This window comes from Nanorana parkeri, unplaced genomic scaffold, assembly GCF_000935625.1.
Source record: "Nanorana parkeri isolate BGI_ZX_2015 unplaced genomic scaffold, ASM93562v1 scaffold494, whole genome shotgun sequence".
Taxonomy (NCBI): Eukaryota; Metazoa; Chordata; class Amphibia; order Anura; family Dicroglossidae; genus Nanorana; species Nanorana parkeri.
In genome coordinates this window covers 214942-235594 of record NW_017306762.1, presented here as the reverse complement: position 1 = coordinate 235594, position 20653 = coordinate 214942, and the positions used below count along the sequence as shown (strand labels likewise).

Sequence of the window (20653 nt, the reverse complement as noted above, 5' to 3'; positions counted from 1 at the left end):
TGGTAATGGAAATGAGTGGAGTAGAGTTCCCTTTTAGCTGACAGCAATGTGTGTTGGGTGGGAGGATTCCAGGTTGCACCGGAGTCTGTCCCTGGCTCTAGTTACTGCAGAGCGTCACCAATGGCAAGAACAGGGGTGCAGGGTAGAGGGGGGCATTGTGAGATGGTCAGTCCTGTGACACAGACTGCAGGGGGTACATGTTGGATCCAGAGCAGTATAGGAGAACCCATGAGGGATTCCTGGACCAGATCTATATTACAGTCACAAGTGGGAGGTGGACATAAAAATAAGGCAAATCCACATGAAGTTAACAAAAGCTCATCAACACATAAGGAACATTGCTTTATAAATGAGTGATTCTTTCTTTATTTTTCTCAGGAAGCAGCATGGCTACAGCGAGGCCATACCAGTGCTTAATATATGGACACCTTAGTATTAGATTTATATTGGGACTTTATCAGGCATGCTTGTAAAGACTTTAGTCATTTACTTTGTCCTCCTCTCCACACAAATTAAGATTGAAGCCACTCATCCCCACACAGCTACCACCTTTTGTATCACTTGCCCCTCCCTTTTAGATCATAAGTAGAGCTGCAACTAATGATTATTTTCATAATCGATTAGTTGGCCGATTATTTTTCAATTAATCGATCAGATATAAAAATATTTTAAATAAATACCATCCTGCACAATTTTTGGCAATCACACTGCACTGGAATGCACGGCATGGCAGTACCGTGCGTTCCAGTGCGGGCAATCATACGGTGGGTGGAAGGCAGGTTTGGGGTGCCATTGAAATGAATGGTACTGTCGCTCCTCCCGCAGCAGAATTTGTCAGGCTGAAAGCCGAAAATGACTTTTTTCCAACTTTAGCTTCAGCCAGGGAATGACAGCTGCCACTGGCAAGATTCCACACACGGCAGCTGAATGTAAATACAGCAGGTAGTGGGCGGGTGCAATAGCCAGCCTGCTATTGGCCATTTCAAATTGCAATAGCCGGCTGGCTATTCAACCCGCCCACTGCTTGCTGTGCCCTTCTCCCGGCATGGAGGAGAGAGCTAGGGGATCTAACCAACTAATCGATAATGAGAACAGTTGACAACTATTCTCAACATCGATTAATTGATTAGTTGGTTGTAGCTCTAATTGTAAGCTCTCCTAACCATCTTGTGTCTTGTCAGCTATATAAATACTGTATAATAATAATAAAAGAAGTTTAAAGCTGGCCATACATCATGAGAAATTTGCACCCTTTTGGCTAGCATCCCTCGATCAGCTGATCACAGGAGCCAATCAGAAAATCTTTGAATGAACAGAGCAGGCAGCCAATGAGCTTCCGGCTCTGTTTGGATACCCAGACAGCGGCCGGTGGCAGGGATTCCTTGATGACCGCTCATAGCGTTGATGGAGAAATCCGTTGTATTTTTTTACATTAGCCCTCAGGTTTAATGAAGAAAAAAAAAGAACAGTGTATGGCCAGCTTAAACTCCCAATCTGCATCCTTACTCCAGAAACGAGACTCGGAAAGAAATGAAGCCACTGGAGCAGCATGACAGCCAAGAAGGCTGGGAGGGAGCGGTCATTCAGTGATGTGTGCATATTTAACTACATAATACATTTGTTTTTCTGTCCACCACTGCCCGGTCAGACAAACACAGCCAGACTGGTGACCTTTTTTTGTCTATCGCAGTTAAATAACACAACCTGGTCATCGCTTCACCCAGCCTGTTTGTTACTGGACAACGAATGAGAAGCAGTAAACTGATGAGGTAATCTCTCTGCTCTCCTCCTGTCAGCATGCTGCTTGTCAATGTGCATGTAGAATGCACGATTGGCTCCAAGTACTGCCCCTCCATAAGTCTAACTTTTACTCTACAGGGGATTACAAGCGACTGATGTCAAGAAAGATTCACGCACTTGCACAAGCTGCATTTAAAAATACTTTTATTGATTTTTTTTCCTAATGCATACGGTACACAACTGAACTCATCAAGGTTTTTCTTTTGACAGATCTTCCAGAGTCCAGCTCTAAATATGTGCAAAATGAAAAAAAGTCTCCAGGAAGATGATGTCAAATGAAAGTGGAAAGCCCACAATAGAACCCCCCGGGCTGTCACTTGATGGTATAGTGACACCACTTCACCTGAGTAAATACATTGTGCTACGATTCTTATGCTAATAAACGTCAAGGAGCTGTAATTACACAGAACCTATGATTAGTGACCTGATTATACAGATAGATTTCCAACAGATGGCATAAGGTTCTGTGTATCAATGAGAAATCGGATGCTAAGCAACCGGCATATTTCTGATCTATACACTCAGCCGTATCCAGCATAATATGGAGAAATCTGCCATGAAAACATTTGAACAGCTTTATTAAAGATTAGTTATTAGGAGTTCATGTGCCGTGTCCTTACACCACTGCATGTAGTAATCACCTATTAAACCATTGCAAACAATTCAATAATGTCGCATTAATTTGCTACTTTAAAGCAAGGACAAAACACAGAGGCAACACAACCCTATTTAACAGGCTTCCTCCTACACAAATGTGTTATATTTAGTGCTGCCATAGATTGTGGTAGGTGGATCTAACTACACCATTAGGACAAAAACGGTTTCCTAGAGCAACCGCATTGTTCAACTTGAAAGATCCAATTAAAGCGGACTGGCAACTATGGGCAGCGGCTCCCGTTTTCGCATATTAAATGGGTGCATTTAAAGGGGTTCTAAAGTCCCGGCATATTCTATTCTGTTATAACATCAGCATTGTAATAGGAATACATTCTGGAGTTGTTTTCATAATGCAATCAGAGCTTACTTGAAAAAATCCCTTTTAGGTTGTGAATGCTGCGTTCCATCTGCCCATCACATCAACTTTATGGAGTCCCAGTGTGCTTTGCATCTCTTTCCCTGCTGCTTGATGTGATATAATCTATTTCTCAAGACTAAATATCCCATTATGCATTGTTTCCAGCAAGCAATGATATTGTTACATTGTTCAGACATTGAGTTGTAGTTCAGACAGGCTGTGTGGGTTGTGAAACAAGGAAGTGCATAGTCACAGGGCTGAGTGACATTGTGTCTGTGCATTGAGGAAGTACATCCTATGGGCATCTTCAATAAGTTTACAAACTTCTAGATTGATATGATTATTAAATGTTGGATAGAAATGATGGAAATTCAATATAGAAATACAGATTTAGTTTTAGGTTTTCACCATAGATACCCTTTAAAGATATCTAAACCCAAGAACAAAAACCAGCCCTTAGATGTGGTGACTATTAGTTTTCATCTTTCAGGGTAAGCACATTATCAGCATTGCAGAAGATGTTTGTTGCCAGAAACAAAGAGAGGGAAATTTATCAAAACTGAAGCAGACAAAATCTGGAGCAGCTGTGCACTGCAACCAATCAGCTTCTATCTTCAGTTTGTTCAGCTAAGATTTGAAAATGAAAGACAGAAGCTGATTGGTTGCCATGCAAAGCTGCTCCAGTTTTGATAAATTCCCCTAAGTGTCCTTGTAAGTCTGGCCATACACTGTTAGAATTTTGGCTGATTCTGTAAATTCCAACAGTGTGTGGCCTTGCCAGCTTGACAAATGTTCACTACTCAATGAGCCAGGACAAATATTTTTAGTCAGTTACTGAAGACAATCAGCTGCAGTCACTGTTCATGTATTCTAACAATGGCAAGCTGCAGCTGTCAGAATACAATAGCTGCCGGGGGAGATTCGTTTAGGGTGTATGGAGGAATAAGAACCAATTTTTTTTATTTCTATTCCCGCAGGCCAAACGAAAACATCTATTAGTGAATGGCTAGCTTAACTTTGTGAACTGAACTGAAAGCACAAACAAACAATCGCCTCCTCCTTTTAAGCCATGTTCCATAAACTACAAATTTCCTTCCCCCATGTAATGGATGAAGGGAGAAAAATGTATTTGTAGTCCAATTCAGAGGAGCAGCCTAGTGACAGCCATGGCTCCCTCCATAGATGCAGTGCAGTGAGTGAATTTTATCACCTTAGGACAGGAAGTGTGTTCAATGCATTCCATGTCACCATATGAAAATCAAGAATAAAAGCCTGAAAAAAATAAAAATACTGCAGCCGCCCTATCTAAAGACTGGTAAAATGCAATACAGTAATACCTTGGTTTACGAGCATAATTCGTTCCGGAAGCATGCTTGTAATCCAAAGCGCTTGAATATCAAAGTGAACTTCCCCATAGGAAATAATGGAAATTCCGATGATTCGTTCCACAACCCAAAAATATTCATATAAAATGATTACAATACTGTACTGTAATATAATACTGTAGAAAATATAAAGAAAAATAAACCGATTACCGGTACCTTTGTGGCCGGTGTGAGGGGGACAAGAGAGGAGGATTATTGTCTAGGACGACTTTCACTATCACTAACGGAATCATTGCTATCTCTTGGCTCAATGGAATCTTTTTCATTTCGTGAAACCTTAACAAGGAATCTATTCAATGTGACATTGCATTGTCGTTAGACTCATCGCGCTTTTCTACAAAATGTTGCTCTTATTGCAAGACATTGCTTGTATATCAAGGCAACATTTTTCAGAAATGTTTGCTTGTCTGGCAAAACACTCTCAAACCAAGTTACTTGTAAACCAAGGTATTACTGTATATACTATATACATACTTGTTCTTGGATTCAATCTATCACCCAGTACATCGATTAATCGATTATTGAAAAAGTTGACAACTTTTTCTATAATCGATTATGTCGATTAGTTGTTGCAGCCCTAATTATTATTAGTATGAAGGATTTATATAGCGCCAACAGTTTGCGCAGCGCATTACAATAAAAGGAAGACATTACAATACAATTCAAGACAAGACGGTAAGGAGGGCCCTGCCCACGAGGGCTTACAATCTAAAAGGGAGGGGCAAGTGATACATGCCTTAAAAGCACACATACTGACCGATCAAGCCATTGACTCTTTTTGTATATAAGGCCTGGCAAAGAAGAGTAATTCAGGTAATAAAAAACTATAGACAGCTTGATTCAATATACCATCATTTGATGGCACTTACAGTACGCAGAAAAGCACTCCCCCACACACATCACATCTGAGTAATTTCTGACATACAGAATAACCAGGCAATGAGAACAGATTGACAACAAAAAATAAGACGTATACCATAAAAAAAAGTGATTAATTTGATATAAAAACCACAAATTACATAAATTATTTAAAGAAGAACGCCGGCAAGCCCCACTGCAAAGGTAACTGCCTAGGGTTATACCCACCTACACCTCTGAGCCAGCCCAGCTCTTAGACCAGTCCCTTAACCTTCTCTCCCCCCTCCTCAGCAGCAGTCTCGGAATCCTTGAGTCATCACATCCAACACAGTGTACAGGACGTGAGGACGCTGAGGGACATTTCATTGCTGCAGCGGAGGAGGAAAAGGACTGGAGGGAACCCTGCCGGCTCCAAGGATTAGGCGAGTATAACTTTTTTTTTTAATGGACCCAAGGCAAAAATGAGCAGTAAACCCTTGGCTAAACTGCACCTGTTTCACAAAACCATTTTTCTCTTTTTTGTACTTGAGGTAACTTGGCAATAACAGCATGAAGAATTTAAAGAGCAAAACAAGAACCTAAACCTCAGTGATAGCACACCCAATGGGCCCAACCAGTTGGGTAGGTACAGGAATGTAAACCACATACATCTTAGTGAATACCTGAGAACAGGAAGAACACCAAGAAAGAAGAATAAAGTTAAAACCAAAAAAGCAATCAATGAAGACCTATTGGATAGAATGTGGATTGGTTAGATTCCTGCTGTGTTTTTGACATAATTAGGATGAAACTAATGTATAAGGGAACTTTCATTTTTCATTCAACGTTGTTGCGTCATACCTGAAACCCAGATGAATACCCCAGGGGTGGAAAACTGAAGCAAGTATTTTTAGATGAAATCTTGGTCCCATTCCAAAAAGACCTCTAGCTCCTACGCTTTGATAATGGTGCAGATGTCTTGTCAATAAGAGAAATAATACTTACACAACAGAGAAACAATGTACAATAGGAGAATGAGAGCTAAGACGACGATGAGAAGGCCTGGTAATTGGTGAAAAATGAAGACAATAATCTGCTCCATCTAAGAATGGTTCTGTGGAACTCTGGTCCGGATAGATTTTATCCTTGTGCTAGTAAACATATCTAAGGATGCATCTGCTGACATCTTTTTTTCCTGCTCATACTGTGGATTCCCCAAAGAGTCAAATAGAAACTTTATGGTAATAAAGTATGAAGGGCAGGCACCCTGTAGCAAATTTCATTACCTGCTGCTTTAGGTGAATGCCGAACCTTTTCTGATGGAGCTGAAGCTTTCTCCACACTTTCTGCCTGTGCAATGGTAGTGCCAAAGGATTGCCTGTCAGACCATCCCAGCATTATAACAAAGCAGGAACTGCTGGCCCCTTCATACCTCTCATCAGTTTTGGTTTGACAGAGCCTCTTAGGTTTTCTAACCAAATAAAGGGGCTGTATTTCTCCTACTCTCCTCTGGTAATAATATCTAGAAGAAGAGCAGTCTTCCAACTGAGAGTCACTGTCTGGAGGTTTGAACTGGTGTATAGCAGACCAGATACAATCCATGTAAGGGTCCAAGGTAGCGATCATGAACTCATTTTTGGGGCTAATGTTGGATGCTACTCCTAATAAATTACATAACTCCACCACTGTGCTGCCAAACTTTCTTCATAAAAAAGTGCTAAGGATGCATCCAGAACGTCTAAGGTGTTGGAAATCAAGAATTTCAGCAATATTAGGGGGGCAGAATAGTTCAACTCCTGATCACCTAAGTTTAGAAGCACAAGCACAAATAGCCACAGTGAGAAATGCATTGTGTCACTCCTGTCTAAGGCCATTCATGCGTTTCAGGGAGCATTTGAGGCTCAGTGAGAACTTTCGAGCTGTTCCACCTGGTTACAAAAAGATCTATATGTGGAAAATGTCTGCCCTGTAAAATAGATCCATGATGCCCTCTTTTTGGATGCATAGCTTTAACATGTTTAGATTAATTTCCACTTTTGGTCACCAAATTAGGATAAAACCTACTTTACATAGTTACATTTGAGGTTGAAGACACAGGTCCATCAAGTCCAACCTTTGTGGCCTGTGTGCTGTGCATGCATGCGTGCGTATAAGAGTCCCTGTGTGGTCTAGTATTTAAGAGTACCTGTACGTTATGGTCTCTGAGGAAGGTATCTAATTAATTTTTGAATGATTCAATACTCTCAGCTGATACCACTGCTTGTGGCAGAGAGTTCCAAAATGTAACCGCTCCAACTGAAAAGAATCCCCTACGCCCTTTGTGTATAAATCTTTTCTCCACCAATTTTAGTCTTTTAAGTGAGTTTACACTAAAAAGTTTATTGCTGATGTTGCCATCATCACTAAACATTGTATACATCAAAATCATGTCCCCTCTTAATGTCCTCACTTCCAGCGTGAACAAGTTTAAATTTAGCAACCTTGTCTCATCGCTTTGGTCCTCCAGCCTCTTAATTACTTTAGATTTGCTACATGTTCCCATTCACATAGCATAACTAAAGAAAATTGCTGCTTACATTTTACTTGCTTCTTTCTAAAAATTCCAAAACAAAAGGTCTCTATTGCTATGTAATTGTGAGGTTGCTGGGGAGTTAACCTTATGACAAGAAGTGTTTTACAGGCTGGGATACACCAATTTTATGAAATCTAGCTAGAGTGGTAGTAACAATTTATGTCTTAACACAATAGCAGCTGGTTATCATGTTTTTTACCATAATATGTTCTCTACATTAAGGTAAAAAAAACATACACTACCTTTCTGTGTCCCTAGTCGCCCTCCCCACACTTACCAATGTCACCGCCGCCAGTCCCTGAAGCGATCCTCCGTCCCGAACTTCCTGGTTGCGGGGGAGGAGATTGAGGGCAGAGGAGCCAAAGGCTCTGTCTGCCATCAATCAAGTTGCTGGGCAGAGAGTAGGGCCTGTGTGTGTCTATGGATGCACACACCACTCGCAGGCATGGCAGGGAACGAGCACCCACGGAAGCCTCCATAGCAGCCGCTTAGCTGATGGAGGCAGCCGTGCAAGGGGCAGGAGGAAGAGCTATGCGGGGACCCACTAGAGAACAAGGAACTGAACATTTCTAATGAAAAACAACAAAGGACTTCTATTTATAAAAATAAGAAAAATGAAGCTTTAATATCGCTTTAAAGCTGAAATCCATACTCAGCGAAAACACATTTCTTTAGTTGCCCACCATCCACAAAATTGGATAGTGTTTTGTGCATAAGCAGCCTATGCTCTGAGAAGTAACAGTAGACTAATATTTTTTTTTCTGCAGAACTTTCAAACAGGTCAATGAATACCATGTGAATTTCTCCTGTACACTGCAAGTCTTTTTCCTGACATACCCCCTGATAGAAAGCCTGCTTCTAAGTAATACGTCACATGGTTCATAGATGGTGACATATAACAGCACTCTGAATATCGAATTGTACTTTCAAAATTATGATCTCATTATCATATAAACATCTGCAACTTTTAGGCTCCATTCACATATAGCGTTTGCGTTTCCCGTGCGGTTTTCCATGTGGAAGACCGCACTGGATGCAAACGCTATATGTGAACTGCACGGACTTTGCTCGTTTGAGGCTATTATATATAGACTATTTTGGGGTCCCTGCCATAGTCTGAACAATGCACATTAAAGTGCATTGTTTTTTCTGTGTAGAGCGGCTCTGCGCGTATTCATACAGCCGAATATGCGCAGACAGCCACTCCAGTGTGAATGAAGCCTTAGCCTATTTCTGACAATTTAAGTGTGTGTCTGGAGCTCTGCTTTAAGCCCATCTAACTCTGTGTGTCCATAAGGTGCTTAAAGGGTCCCAACATCTTCATTAGGAACAGGGACATTCTTCAGAGATTTTAAAACCAGGCATATACAGTAGATTTTGGATTCTCTAGGTCAGAACATAGAACTTTCAGAATGAAAGAAACAGCTTCTAGAACAAGATCTTCACACCAACAAATGAGGTCGTCTCCGATTATTAAATCCTACATACACTCTATTTATATTTGTAAGCACATACCTGACTATCCAGTCCTTCATACACTTGGTTTTCCACAGATAGGGTAATTGTTGCTATTCTCAACTTAAACGGTTACCTGTGTAGCCCTGAGTAATTTTTCCAGCTCATTAGGCAGAATAAAAACTTTACTGTTAGTTATTCTCATCAAGTTATTGTCATCATCCCACTGCACAGCCCCCTCCTCTGAATCAGAGGCATCTAACATAGAGTTATGAGATTTTTAAGGAGACTCTTATTCTGTTATCACATCTAATCATTTTCTTTTATTCATTTTATTTCATTGTATTCTTTTTAAAAAAATCAGATAAAATAACAAAACTCTGTAACGTTGGGATTCAGCCATAATAGCAACTTTAAGGATAAAATGTCTTAAAAAAGAAGAAAATTTAAAAACTCCACTGATTTTAATAAGAGTGAACCTACAGAATATGACATTGTCTCCAACTCTCTAGAAAAATCAGAGGACCATTTATACTTAAAAGCACACTAAACTGAAAGCTACACAAGTTTTGCCCCCACCTGCAGTTGCTTTGGCTGCTGGGGACCAAACACAACACCAATCATCCATAGCATATGGGGGTTGTGAGCGCATTCCTCCTAAAATTTGCACCACCGGGAACAGAAAATGTTTCTGAGTTCCAAGCTAGAAAAATGGTACTGGAGACACTGAATAAACCACCCAGAACAGAACTAGATGGCAGGGAGATCAGACACAAGAAACAGCTGCACTTCTAAGCCCCAGACCCAACGGGCCTCAGAAAGCTTGCACCTCTCTGGATAAATTCAGGAAGGCAAAGGGCCAACATCAGCCATCCTTGCTTCTGGTCTCCAACGCCACTGGGGCATCAAAAGCAATATCTGTACCCCCCTTTCCACATGAATGACAAAATATACATTTTCCTTAGGAGGTCTGAACTCCCACTCCTTCACCCTTCACAGAAAAGCTGTAATATAATGTGAAGGGTCTGGTATTTAGTTATTTCTTTCATCTCCCTATCCAGGTGAATGATTTTCACTCAAGTGTACCGTCATGGACTGTTGGAGACAACCAGTTAGACAAAGTCATTGATGAGCATAAACGGTGCTGTGCAGAATACTGCGTCTCTAATGGTAAAGGGTTAAATAAACCATGCTGTACACTAGATCTGAAACTGCACATTTACTGCTAGCTTACCACCTTGCATATTTCAGTGATTTAACCAGTCTCAGCAATGAAGAGACTCTGAAATCCTATAGCCTAAAACACCAAATATTTTATGTGCGTGGAATACTGCAATCGAGTGCCATATGGGGCAGTAGTTAAAAGGTTCTACCACCTACCAGTGATGTAAACAAACCAAAGTCTGCACCAGTTCAAGCTTCCCAGCCTCAATGGTAAAGGAATACTTGATGTAGTACAAAGCAGTTTTTGGTATAGGAAAAGCATGAATGCAAGACAACATTGTTAATGAAAATCACCATAAAAACTATTTTGAAGACTTCTTACCTCTGGAAGTAATCCCTCAGTTGGAGTGGGTAAGACCCCATCGACACTGTCTTGACTCCTGGCACTGAGCTGTGGAGACATGGTGGGAGATTCATCGATGTAAGGCATGGTTTCCGAGCCCTCGCGGGAGCTCTTTTGCTCTTCGTTGCCCTCAGCATCGTAATGTTCGGTGCCGTAGTTGAAATCTGTTACAAGGAACAAAAAAGGCCGTTGAGTGCCTTCAATAAGGGCAGCCAAAGAGGAATTATATAGCTTGTGTCTAGGGGTCATTCTGGCATCTGAGCTTCTTCACAGGGAAAGTGGACAAAACAAGAAGGTATGGGGTTTGAGCACCAAAAAAGTCAAAAGAATGTGCACAGGCTGCAAAGAAACACACGGTAAGGCAATGACAACAAGAAAAATGACATGTGGGAAAATACAACACGTAAGGCTAGTAAAAAGTAATGAAAAAAAACAACAACAAGTAAAGCTAAAAAAAACCCAGAAGAACAGGAACAGAAAACAGAGTGCAAATGAAAACCCAGGAGACAAAGATGAATGTTCTGAAGAAGGAAAAGAAATTGAGAGAAATAAAATCAACCCCTGAAAAGAATAAACTGATCTGATGAAGGCAGGAACAGCTGAGGGAGGTAGGACACACAGGGCAGACGGCAAGCCTCAAAAGCTGGAGAAGAAGCCAGGAGAGCCAGTCCTGCAGTTAAATTAGGATTACAGAGGTCAATTGGCCACCTCTGAAACACACTACGACTAAAGGATTAGGGGAAGCCTGTGAGCTTGCGAAAACTGAAAAATCAGTGGCTGTCCACAGATGACAGCATCAGAGCTATTCCGGGCCCTGCTCGTTGCCTCCTTCTCTGAGTCAGAGAGACTGAAGGGGGGTGTGGGGCTCACTGTTTCCATTTTAAAGCTAAAGTTATTGTATAAATATCATTTATAAATCGACATATGTAAAAGGAAAACCTTCTGGGTGCGGCGACACTATTTTTTTTCCTTATTTCATTCTTTTTGTTCATTTTTATTAAGAAAGCCGTCTTGCATTCTATACGTTTATGATTTAACTCTAAATCATAGGCCTTAAGCCCCTGAAACTGTTGTCACCATGGTAACATTCAATGCAGAATTTTTAGCAAATGTGCAGACACACTTTATAGAGTCCTAATCGGTTACTGTTGAGAGGAATAGGAAAATGGACCAAAAAGAAAAAAACATTGCAAAAAAATAACGAAGTGGAGGTCTGGAGTTTATGGGTGCTGGAGATTAGCATGATGTACTGAAAAGTCCTGCGCAGTACACAAAATACAACCTTGTAATGGAATATGGAGCAGTAGTTCCCAGCATGGTGTGGGTACAATCAGGGGTACTGACTGACAGGTTTAGGGTGCATGTTCCTGTAAGATCTGTGAAGAGGCTCAATGACGTCTCCGGAGTCTAGGGGGAGCAGGCTGGACGTCAGGGTCTAAGGTAAGAATCTTTGATTTTTCCATTTTTTTTATGCTTTTCTATGCTCCTTGGCTCCATCTAGTGGCACGAATGCCATGCGAAGTGTATGGCTGGGCGGATGATTTAGAAATCATCACACTAGTGATTCTGCATGAGGAAGTGGGGGCTAGCAGATAGCCCATAGCCAATTTTTAAGAAGAGCTCTGCTTTAAACTACTACCTTTAAAGTGTAGTCAATGCTAAACTTTACACAAAGCAAACTGGCCTCATTATTTTAGTTATTACTTTCAAAGAAGAAGGGATGGAGAGATATTTAGATCTGATCTCTTTTTACAGGTTGTGCGCATCAAACTCAGCAGCTAACAATGCAAACAAACATGGATATGTTAAACAGGGCACCTTAGGTAAACCCACGTGAAATGTATGTTGCTATGAAGGAGTACATGATAATAATAAACTGTCACCAAATGTATTAACTGCAGGTAAAAGCACTGAAAAAAGCAAATGCTTACTTGTTGTGGCTTTTTTTTTTTATTCACTTGCAAACTACTTTTTTGCAGACTAGAAAATGTGACTAGTCAATTTCTTAGTACAGACCCCTCCCTCTTTACATGTGCTGGCCCAGCTCCTAAGCACCTCCCCTCCCTACATAACCTTTTATGCAGCTGCCGGGGAAGGAGTGAAGGGGAATACTATAGAGCAGTGTTTCTCTCCTCTTTTCCAGTCACGGAACCCTTTAAAAGTATACAATTATCTCGAGGCACACACTCTTAAATTTCAAAAACATAAATGTAAAAAAAAAAAATCTTATACCATTTTAAGGAGATACCCCCAAGAACAAACACATTTAAAAAAGGGGTTTTCACCTCAGCGTTTCCCCTTTAAATCAGACCCACCCCTTTCACATCATCATCCTCGCACTTTACATCAAGAGCCCCTTTACGTCAGACACACCCCCTTTAACATTAGAACACCCCTTTATATCAGAAGCATTCTCTTCACATCCCTTCATATGAGGAGCTGCAGCTCTAGCAGCATGGCAGAAGGTGGGAGGCGGAGCAGGCCTGAACAGAGGAGCAAAAAAAAGGGAAGAGAAGCCCGTATATGCGTAGGTACTGCACGAGCTGGAAGACGTTACTGAAGACCGATCAACAAGAGTTTGTGGGTACAATCAGGGGTACTGACTGACAGGTTTAGGGTGCATGTTCCTGTAAGATCTGTGAAGAGGCTCAATGACGTCTCCGGAGTCTAGGGGGAGCAGGCTGGACGTCAGGGTCTAAGGTAAGAATCTTTGATTTTTCCATTTTTTTTATGCTTTTCTATGCTCCTTGGCTCCATCTAGTGGCACGAATGCCATGCGAAGTGTATGGCTGGGCGGATGATTTAGAAATCATCACACTAGTGATTCTGCATGAGGAAGTGGGGGCTAGCAGATAGCCCATAGCCAATTTTTAAGAAGAGCTCTGCTTTAAACTACTACCTTTAAAGTGTAGTCAATGCTAAACTTTACACAAAGCAAACTGGCCTCATTATTTTAGTTATTACTTTCAAAGAAGAAGGGATGGAGAGATATTTAGATCTGATCTCTTTTTACAGGTTGTGCGCATCAAACTCAGCAGCTAACAATGCAAACAAACATGGATATGTTAAACAGGGCACCTTAGGTAAACCCACGTGAAATGTATGTTGCTATGAAGGAGTACATGATAATAATAAACTGTCACCAAATGTATTAACTGCAGGTAAAAGCACTGAAAAAAGCAAATGCTTACTTGTTGTGGCTTTTTTTTTTTATTCACTTGCAAACTACTTTTTTGCAGACTAGAAAATGTGACTAGTCAATTTCTTAGTACAGACCCCTCCCTCTTTACATGTGCTGGCCCAGCTCCTAAGCACCTCCCCTCCCTACATAACCTTTTATGCAGCTGCCGGGGAAGGAGTGAAGGGGAATACTATAGAGCAGTGTTTCTCTCCTCTTTTCCAGTCACGGAACCCTTTAAAAGTATACAATTATCTCGAGGCACACACTCTTAAATTTCAAAAACATAAATGTAAAAAAAAAAAATCTTATACCATTTTAAGGAGATACCCCCAAGAACAAACACATTTAAAAAAGGGGTTTTCACCTCAGCGTTTCCCCTTTAAATCAGACCCACCCCTTTCACATCATCATCCTCGCACTTTACATCAAGAGCCCCTTTACGTCAGACACACCCCCTTTAACATTAGAACACCCCTTTATATCAGAAGCATTCTCTTCACATCCCTTCATATGAGGAGCTGCAGCTCTAGCAGCATGGCAGAAGGTGGGAGGCGGAGCAGGCCTGAACAGAGGAGCAAAAAAAAGGGAAGAGAAGCCCGTATATGCGTAGGTACTGCACGAGCTGGAAGACGTTACTGAAGACCGATCAACAAGAGTTAGTCAAAAAAGTATCTTTATTCAAAAATTGTATATCAAAAAGAGTCTATATATATTGCACCATATCACATCTAAAAGATTGACAACTGTTAGCTGCAGCTCTAGTTGTCATGATTCCTCACACACATACATACATACATACATACAAACAGACAGGCTGTAATCATCTATGCTGGAGAATATAATGTGGTTAGTATTCAAATAGCGGAACTCCTAGTGTACTATCTGCTTGTCAGACTGAACCTGGTTATTGAAAAAAGCTGATCCAAATTTTGATATACAATTTTTGAATAGAGATACTTTTTTGACTAACTCTTGTTGATCGGTCTTCAGTAACGTCTTCCAGCTCGTGCAGTACCTACGCATAAATGGCTTCTCTTCCCTTTTTTTGCTACTTATTTTGTTGCAGACCATCATCGAGTTTTGAAATACATTGGATGTGATAGCCTTTGGATACTCTCATTTGTATTACGGGGTCACTCTGGGGAAACAATACACATTTTGCATACTGAACAGAGGAGAACTACCATTCTTTTCTGAATGGATCCCACCCTCCCTGGATTAGCATCATGATTTCCATAATTCTGACATAACAAAATTTGAGGCACCCCTGAGGAAGCCAGAAGGCACCCCAGGGTGCACAGGAACCATGGTTGAGAAAAGCTGGTATAGAGCAAGGGTAGCCAAACCATGGTGCTACATGGTGCAACAAGGGTAGCCAAACCAGCAGTGGTGCAACAACAAAATCCCATTAGAAGACTGACAGCCACAGGCATGACTCCCAGAGGCATGATAGGATTTGAAGGCCGGAGTTTGCCTACCCTTGCTATAAAGTGTCACTTGAGTGTCAGCTCTAAATCTGCTGGCTCTATATCCAAGATGGCGGCACCCAGCAGCAGCCTTAGTGCTTTTGTATGTTTAGACAAGAGGGGCTTTTACAGGTAAATCACACGGATTAAATGAACAAACAATTGGGAATTTCTGAGCTGAAATGAAGGGTCTCTTCTTCGCAAACACTGGCATTGTCAATGTGCACTTTATAAAAAGATGTGAAAACAACCCAAACCCTTTAGTCACAGCCAAAGTACAAAATCACAAACCGAACACCGAGCAAAGCCGGAGTAACTAACACGACACTAAAATGGTTTATTCATTTTCTATTTAGTGAAGGCAGCGGGTTACAGACCCTTTCCTTCCTGAATAAGCTCATTTATATAGGAAAGAAACAACAAGAAAAAAAATCATTTGCTTCAAACACTGGAAACCTAGGAGAGAGAATCTTACTGTTTGCTGTGACCAGTCCGGACAGATTCTGCTACAGCAGGGGTGTTCCACTCTGGCCCTACAGCTGCTGTGGAACTACAAGTCCCATGAGGCATTGCAAGACTGACAGCCAGAGGCATGGCTCCCAGAGGAAGAGGTAAGCTGCACGGTGAGAGTTGCCCACCCTTGTGTTAGACAGTCGATAGCATAACATCCATTCGGTCTCATTCATCTTTATCCCCCTTTTTTTCTCACAATACAATAACAAACCTGCATGAGAACATCCGATTGGTTGCTGTGGATAATAAAGCCAGTTCTCATTTCAGATGCATTCAGACGTAGCAGTATATAATTAGGTACAGAGGCCTATAAACAGTACGCGAGGTCTTGCGGAGAGATTAATAACTCTTAGTGGATATATACAGACTTCATTACAAAGAACTGTTTTATTAAAGACAAAAAGAAATGCAGTGCCGTTATCATAGCAACCTACCAGGAGCCAAGTTTTAGTGCTTATCTGATGACACACAAAAAACTGGACCAGTTGCTATGGGCAACACATTTGGTTGTCTTTTCATCCGTTTCGGATGCCGTAGAGGGGTAATGGGCACTAATACTGGATATTACTGGTGCTAGTTTACACTGGGTGCTGCCTGTGATCAGGAAGCTCTCTTACCTCTCGCACAGCAATCAGCGTGAGAGGGAAATGAGAGCCGGCTGATAGATGCAGCCATTGTTTACACGGTGTGATGATGAGGTACACATCCACCGTCATTGGCTCTGTACCTTCTATTTCTGATCTGCACTGTCCAATGATCACCATAACATAGAGAAAAGATGATGTTTTAAACGTTGTTCCACCCTGAGAAGGTGCCATCCCTCTGTTCCACTACAGGTGGACGACAAGTGGTTAAAGAGAGCCTGTCACCAGACAATTCATTACAATTTTCAGTAATTTGTCCTTAATATAGTAAAAAATAAAACCCCCAGTGGTGATTAAATACCACCAAAAGAAAGCTCTATGTGTCCACACAAAATAGTATAGACTACATTTCAGTACAGCGCTGCATGATGGAATAAACGTCAGTCAAAATACTGCAGCGCTGAGCACTGAAAAATGGCCTGGACAAGAAGGGGGTGTAAACACCCTGGTCAGTAAGTGGTTAAAACAAAAATCTTCTCATCAGATTATATGCACCATTAACACATTTACACATTGTAATTACCTGTAAAAGCTGGTTTTGAGAAGACATCCAAAAGACCTGAGACATCTGCTGGGTGCCGTCATTTTGAACGTGATGCATTCCCAGCAGACTGTCACTCAATTTAAACTCTATAGTATTCCTCTACACTCCTCCCCCAGAAGCTACAAATAAGGTTATGAAGGGAGGTGAAAGGAGCGGTGGAGGAGCTGGGTCAGCACTGAGTATTTAGACACTCCCAGACATGGAGAGGGCTATGATGTGCAAGGAGGTAGCTGGCTGTGCTAGAGAATGGACTCTCCTGCAGTACTCCAGCAAGTTCATAGGCACGATGCAAAATGGAAAAAAAATATTTATGGAAAGTAAAAAGGCTACAAGCAAGCATATAGAATACTTGAATTTGCTGTGCTTTTACCAGCATTTGTTTTAAAGCAGTGACAGGTTCTCTTTATCTCCAAGGAAAACTTGCCTACATACACACTCTGAGGAATTCAATAACCTTGGCAGTAGCTGTATCATCCTCCATTTTATAAGCCCAGGGAGCACCTGGATTTTTCCAGCAGAGATCACTACTCATTTGTATAATTAATGAGTAGTAAAAGCAGGAGGCCCACGTAGAGTAAAGGAAGAGCAATCAATAGCTTTTCCTCAATGACTGCAGGGAACAGTATGGTAGAAACCGTTCTCTCTACAATATTTTTCTGCAAGGAAATCTAAAATAGGTAAAGTGTCATTCGAGCCGGGGGTAACCTAGAACACAAATTACTGTTATTAAAGTGGCACAGTCATTAGGAAAGGGTCTAGAGTGCAGGGACCTAGAGGTGCCTGCCGGTGCTCTATCAAAGTTTGTGACTACGTTAGAATGTGTGACCGGTCACACATTTTAACGTAATCCTGCCCAGTTTTTCAGCGGTGGAATGCGTGGCCATCATTAGGTCAAGCATTCTAACGCTTTGTCAGCTGTTCGAGGACAGATCGGCATCGCAGATCGTATGTGCAGGAGAACCGATTTGCCCTGGAAGAGCTGATCGGTCCTGAAATGTCACCTCGATCTGCCCTGGAACAGCTGACAAAGTGTTGGAATGCTTGACCTAATGCGGGTCACGCATTCCACCAGCGAAAAGCTAGGTGGGATGGCATTAAAATGTGTGACCACGTGATCGGTCACACATTCTAACGTAGTCACAAACTTTGATAGAACACCTATACCAACATCTGCCACCCTCTGAGCTAAAGGGTGGCAGACGTTGGCAGCTGGATTCTCTATCATGTAAAACAGGGGTAGCAAAACTCCGGCCCTCCAGCTGTGAAACTATAAATCCTATGATGCATCTCTCTTCGGGAGTCATGTCTGTCGCTGTGAGAATCTTGCAATGCCTCATGGGATTTGTAATTCCACCACAGCTGGAGGGCCGGAGGTTTGCTACCCCTGATGTAAAACAAATGAAAAATTCAGATTGTGACAACCTCATAAGAATTGTGTCATGCAGGTGGCTGAGGCATTTAAGTGATCCACCCAAAGCTAAAGTACGAGGGTGAGTCAAAAATTGTCCGCACTCTGGTTTTATTAGTACTTCTGTTCTCTTATCAGCACTTTCCGTTCAAGACTAGTGTCTCCCCAGTCACTGCTGTGCAGGTGTGAAGTGCTACGCCAGTTCATTTGTAACTGCGGTGCGACTAAAAATGGATTCCCCACTTGTGATATGGAGAAAGTGTTTTGTTGCGAAGAAGTGTGTGTGAATGGACAGAGACATTCAAAGAAGGTTGCACAAGTGTTAGCCATCAAAAAGGAGCCGGACGCCTGTCCACGTCTGATGACAACATTGAGCGTACACCTATAGTCCCAATCTTGCTTAATTGGACTTTCACCTGTTGGGTCCCCTGAAAGCAGCCCTATGAGGATGAAGATTCGCCTCTGATGAAGAAGTAACGACAGCGGTGCATTCGTGGCTCACACTTCAGCCTAAACATTTGTTAAAGAGGAAATACAAAAACTTGTTGACAGATGGACAAAGTACATTAAAAAACAAAGGAGATGATTCCAAAAATCATGTATTTGTCTTCTCTAAAAGTTAATAAAAATAAATTCTACAGCCAGAGTGCGGATCATTTTTGGCTCGCCCTTGTATTTTGGATGGATGTAGCATTTATCAACAAAAGAAAGTGAACAATGTTTTTCTGCCCTGTCTAGTTTCTAGCGCCATCGCTGTGTAGTTCCTTGGGTGACTAGCTTAGTCTCTGCTGATAATGTAGCCTACTATACTGGAACGTTCATCACATTCATTGGGGGATATTTATGAAAACTGGAGCAGACACAATCTAGAGCAGTTATCTATGAATCTTCTCTCTTTCATTTTCAAACCTTAACTAAACAAATTGAAGAGAGAAGCTTTAAAGATTGGTTGCTATGGACAACTGCTCCAGATGCTCCAGTTTTCATAAATATCTCCCAATGACTTGATACACTGCAGGTACAGAAGGCTGCAGTACCAGCCAGCAAATGGATTAGGAGGGGCTGGAATATTGGAATTATTTGGTTACTATAATTGCAATGTTTTTGGAGGAAGGCTTTCTTTCGTAGAGCAGCTCCAAGAAGCAGTCTGTGTTTCCATGCAGCAAGCTTTTCACTGGCCCTTGGTCAGACATCAGACGTGTCACAAGATTGTAAGCTGAACAACTCTCACTCCTGATCCAGTGTCCAGAGAGAGAATGGTGTGGGAAATGTGGGACACAATTCAAAAAAGCATGTACAACACTTTTTTTTTGGCACTACGGTCCATTTAAAAGAAACCTGCACCTCATACATGAGAGCAGCCCCACAAAAGATTTATTTTCAGTTCTGAAATGTGTAGCAGATTAATTTAGTTCTTCTCCTTCTCGACACTTTAAGAACCTGTCGCTATGGCCATATTTGGGTAATGTCATCATGTATCCCCCAGACCAGGGGTCAAAATTTCACGTCCTGAGCTACTAGCCAGGCCTTAAGAGTTACTCGCCACCAGTTGCCCCACCTAACCCCTACTCTCCCGCAGCCTTAACTCCGCCCCTAAACACACCCTCTTAAATAATCTGTAACATAATAATCCCCCCGTTCCCTGCCCCCCCCACAAAACATAATAATTCCCCCTGTTCCCTTCCCCACTCGCCAAATGCGAGCAGGCGAGTGGAAATGTTGAGCCCTGCCCCAGACCATTTGTTTACATTCAGCTGCTGGCTGGGGAATATCCGGGTTGGCAGCTGAACGGGGCTGCAGATGCTCAACTGGTTGCTAGGACGCCGGCGGCCCAGTGTCCTAGCAACCAATGAAGGGGAAGCTGTCACTGTCATGACAGCTTCCCAGCACATACATGCCCCATTCTGAGCACTAGCGTATCTCGGTAAGCCAGCTCAGTTTTAATCTTAATTACTGCCAGTTTCCTAACCTGTAAACTGGCTGTAATTCTGCATGACGCAATTCTAAAGAGTGCTGTAGACACTGTATGAATTCCAGAGATGACTTTTCCACAGACGCAGTTTTAGAGCCCTTATTCAATGTGGATACTACTAGCAGCTCAAAACATTTGGTAGAAGTGCAGACTGGTTCAAAATATGAATGCCAAAAATAAGAGACACTGAGTTCTTCTGAGTTTAAATTCAATTTACATGTATAACAGCATATAACATACTCGCCCCTAGGGCTCCTGTCTATAGAGGCAATAGGTGCTACACTACCAAAGACT

The 20653-nt window shown here is 41.8% G+C and overlaps 1 protein-coding gene across 4 annotated transcripts in view; it reads right to left on the bottom strand.

The window, feature by feature from the left end:
- ABR (active BCR-related) overlaps positions 1-20653 on the bottom strand; it is a 306836-nt gene that overhangs the window by 231581 nt on the left and 54602 nt on the right. Inside the window, exon 2 of one of the 4 annotated variants that reach the window (XM_018561033.1) lies at positions 10604-10795. In XM_018561033.1, coding sequence (XP_018416535.1) covers positions 10604-10795 — 192 coding nt within the window. Of the gene's footprint in view, positions 1-10603; positions 11199-20653 lie in introns of those variants that run through there. The other 3 variants (XM_018561031.1, XM_018561032.1, XM_018561030.1) reach the window with 3 other exon arrangements.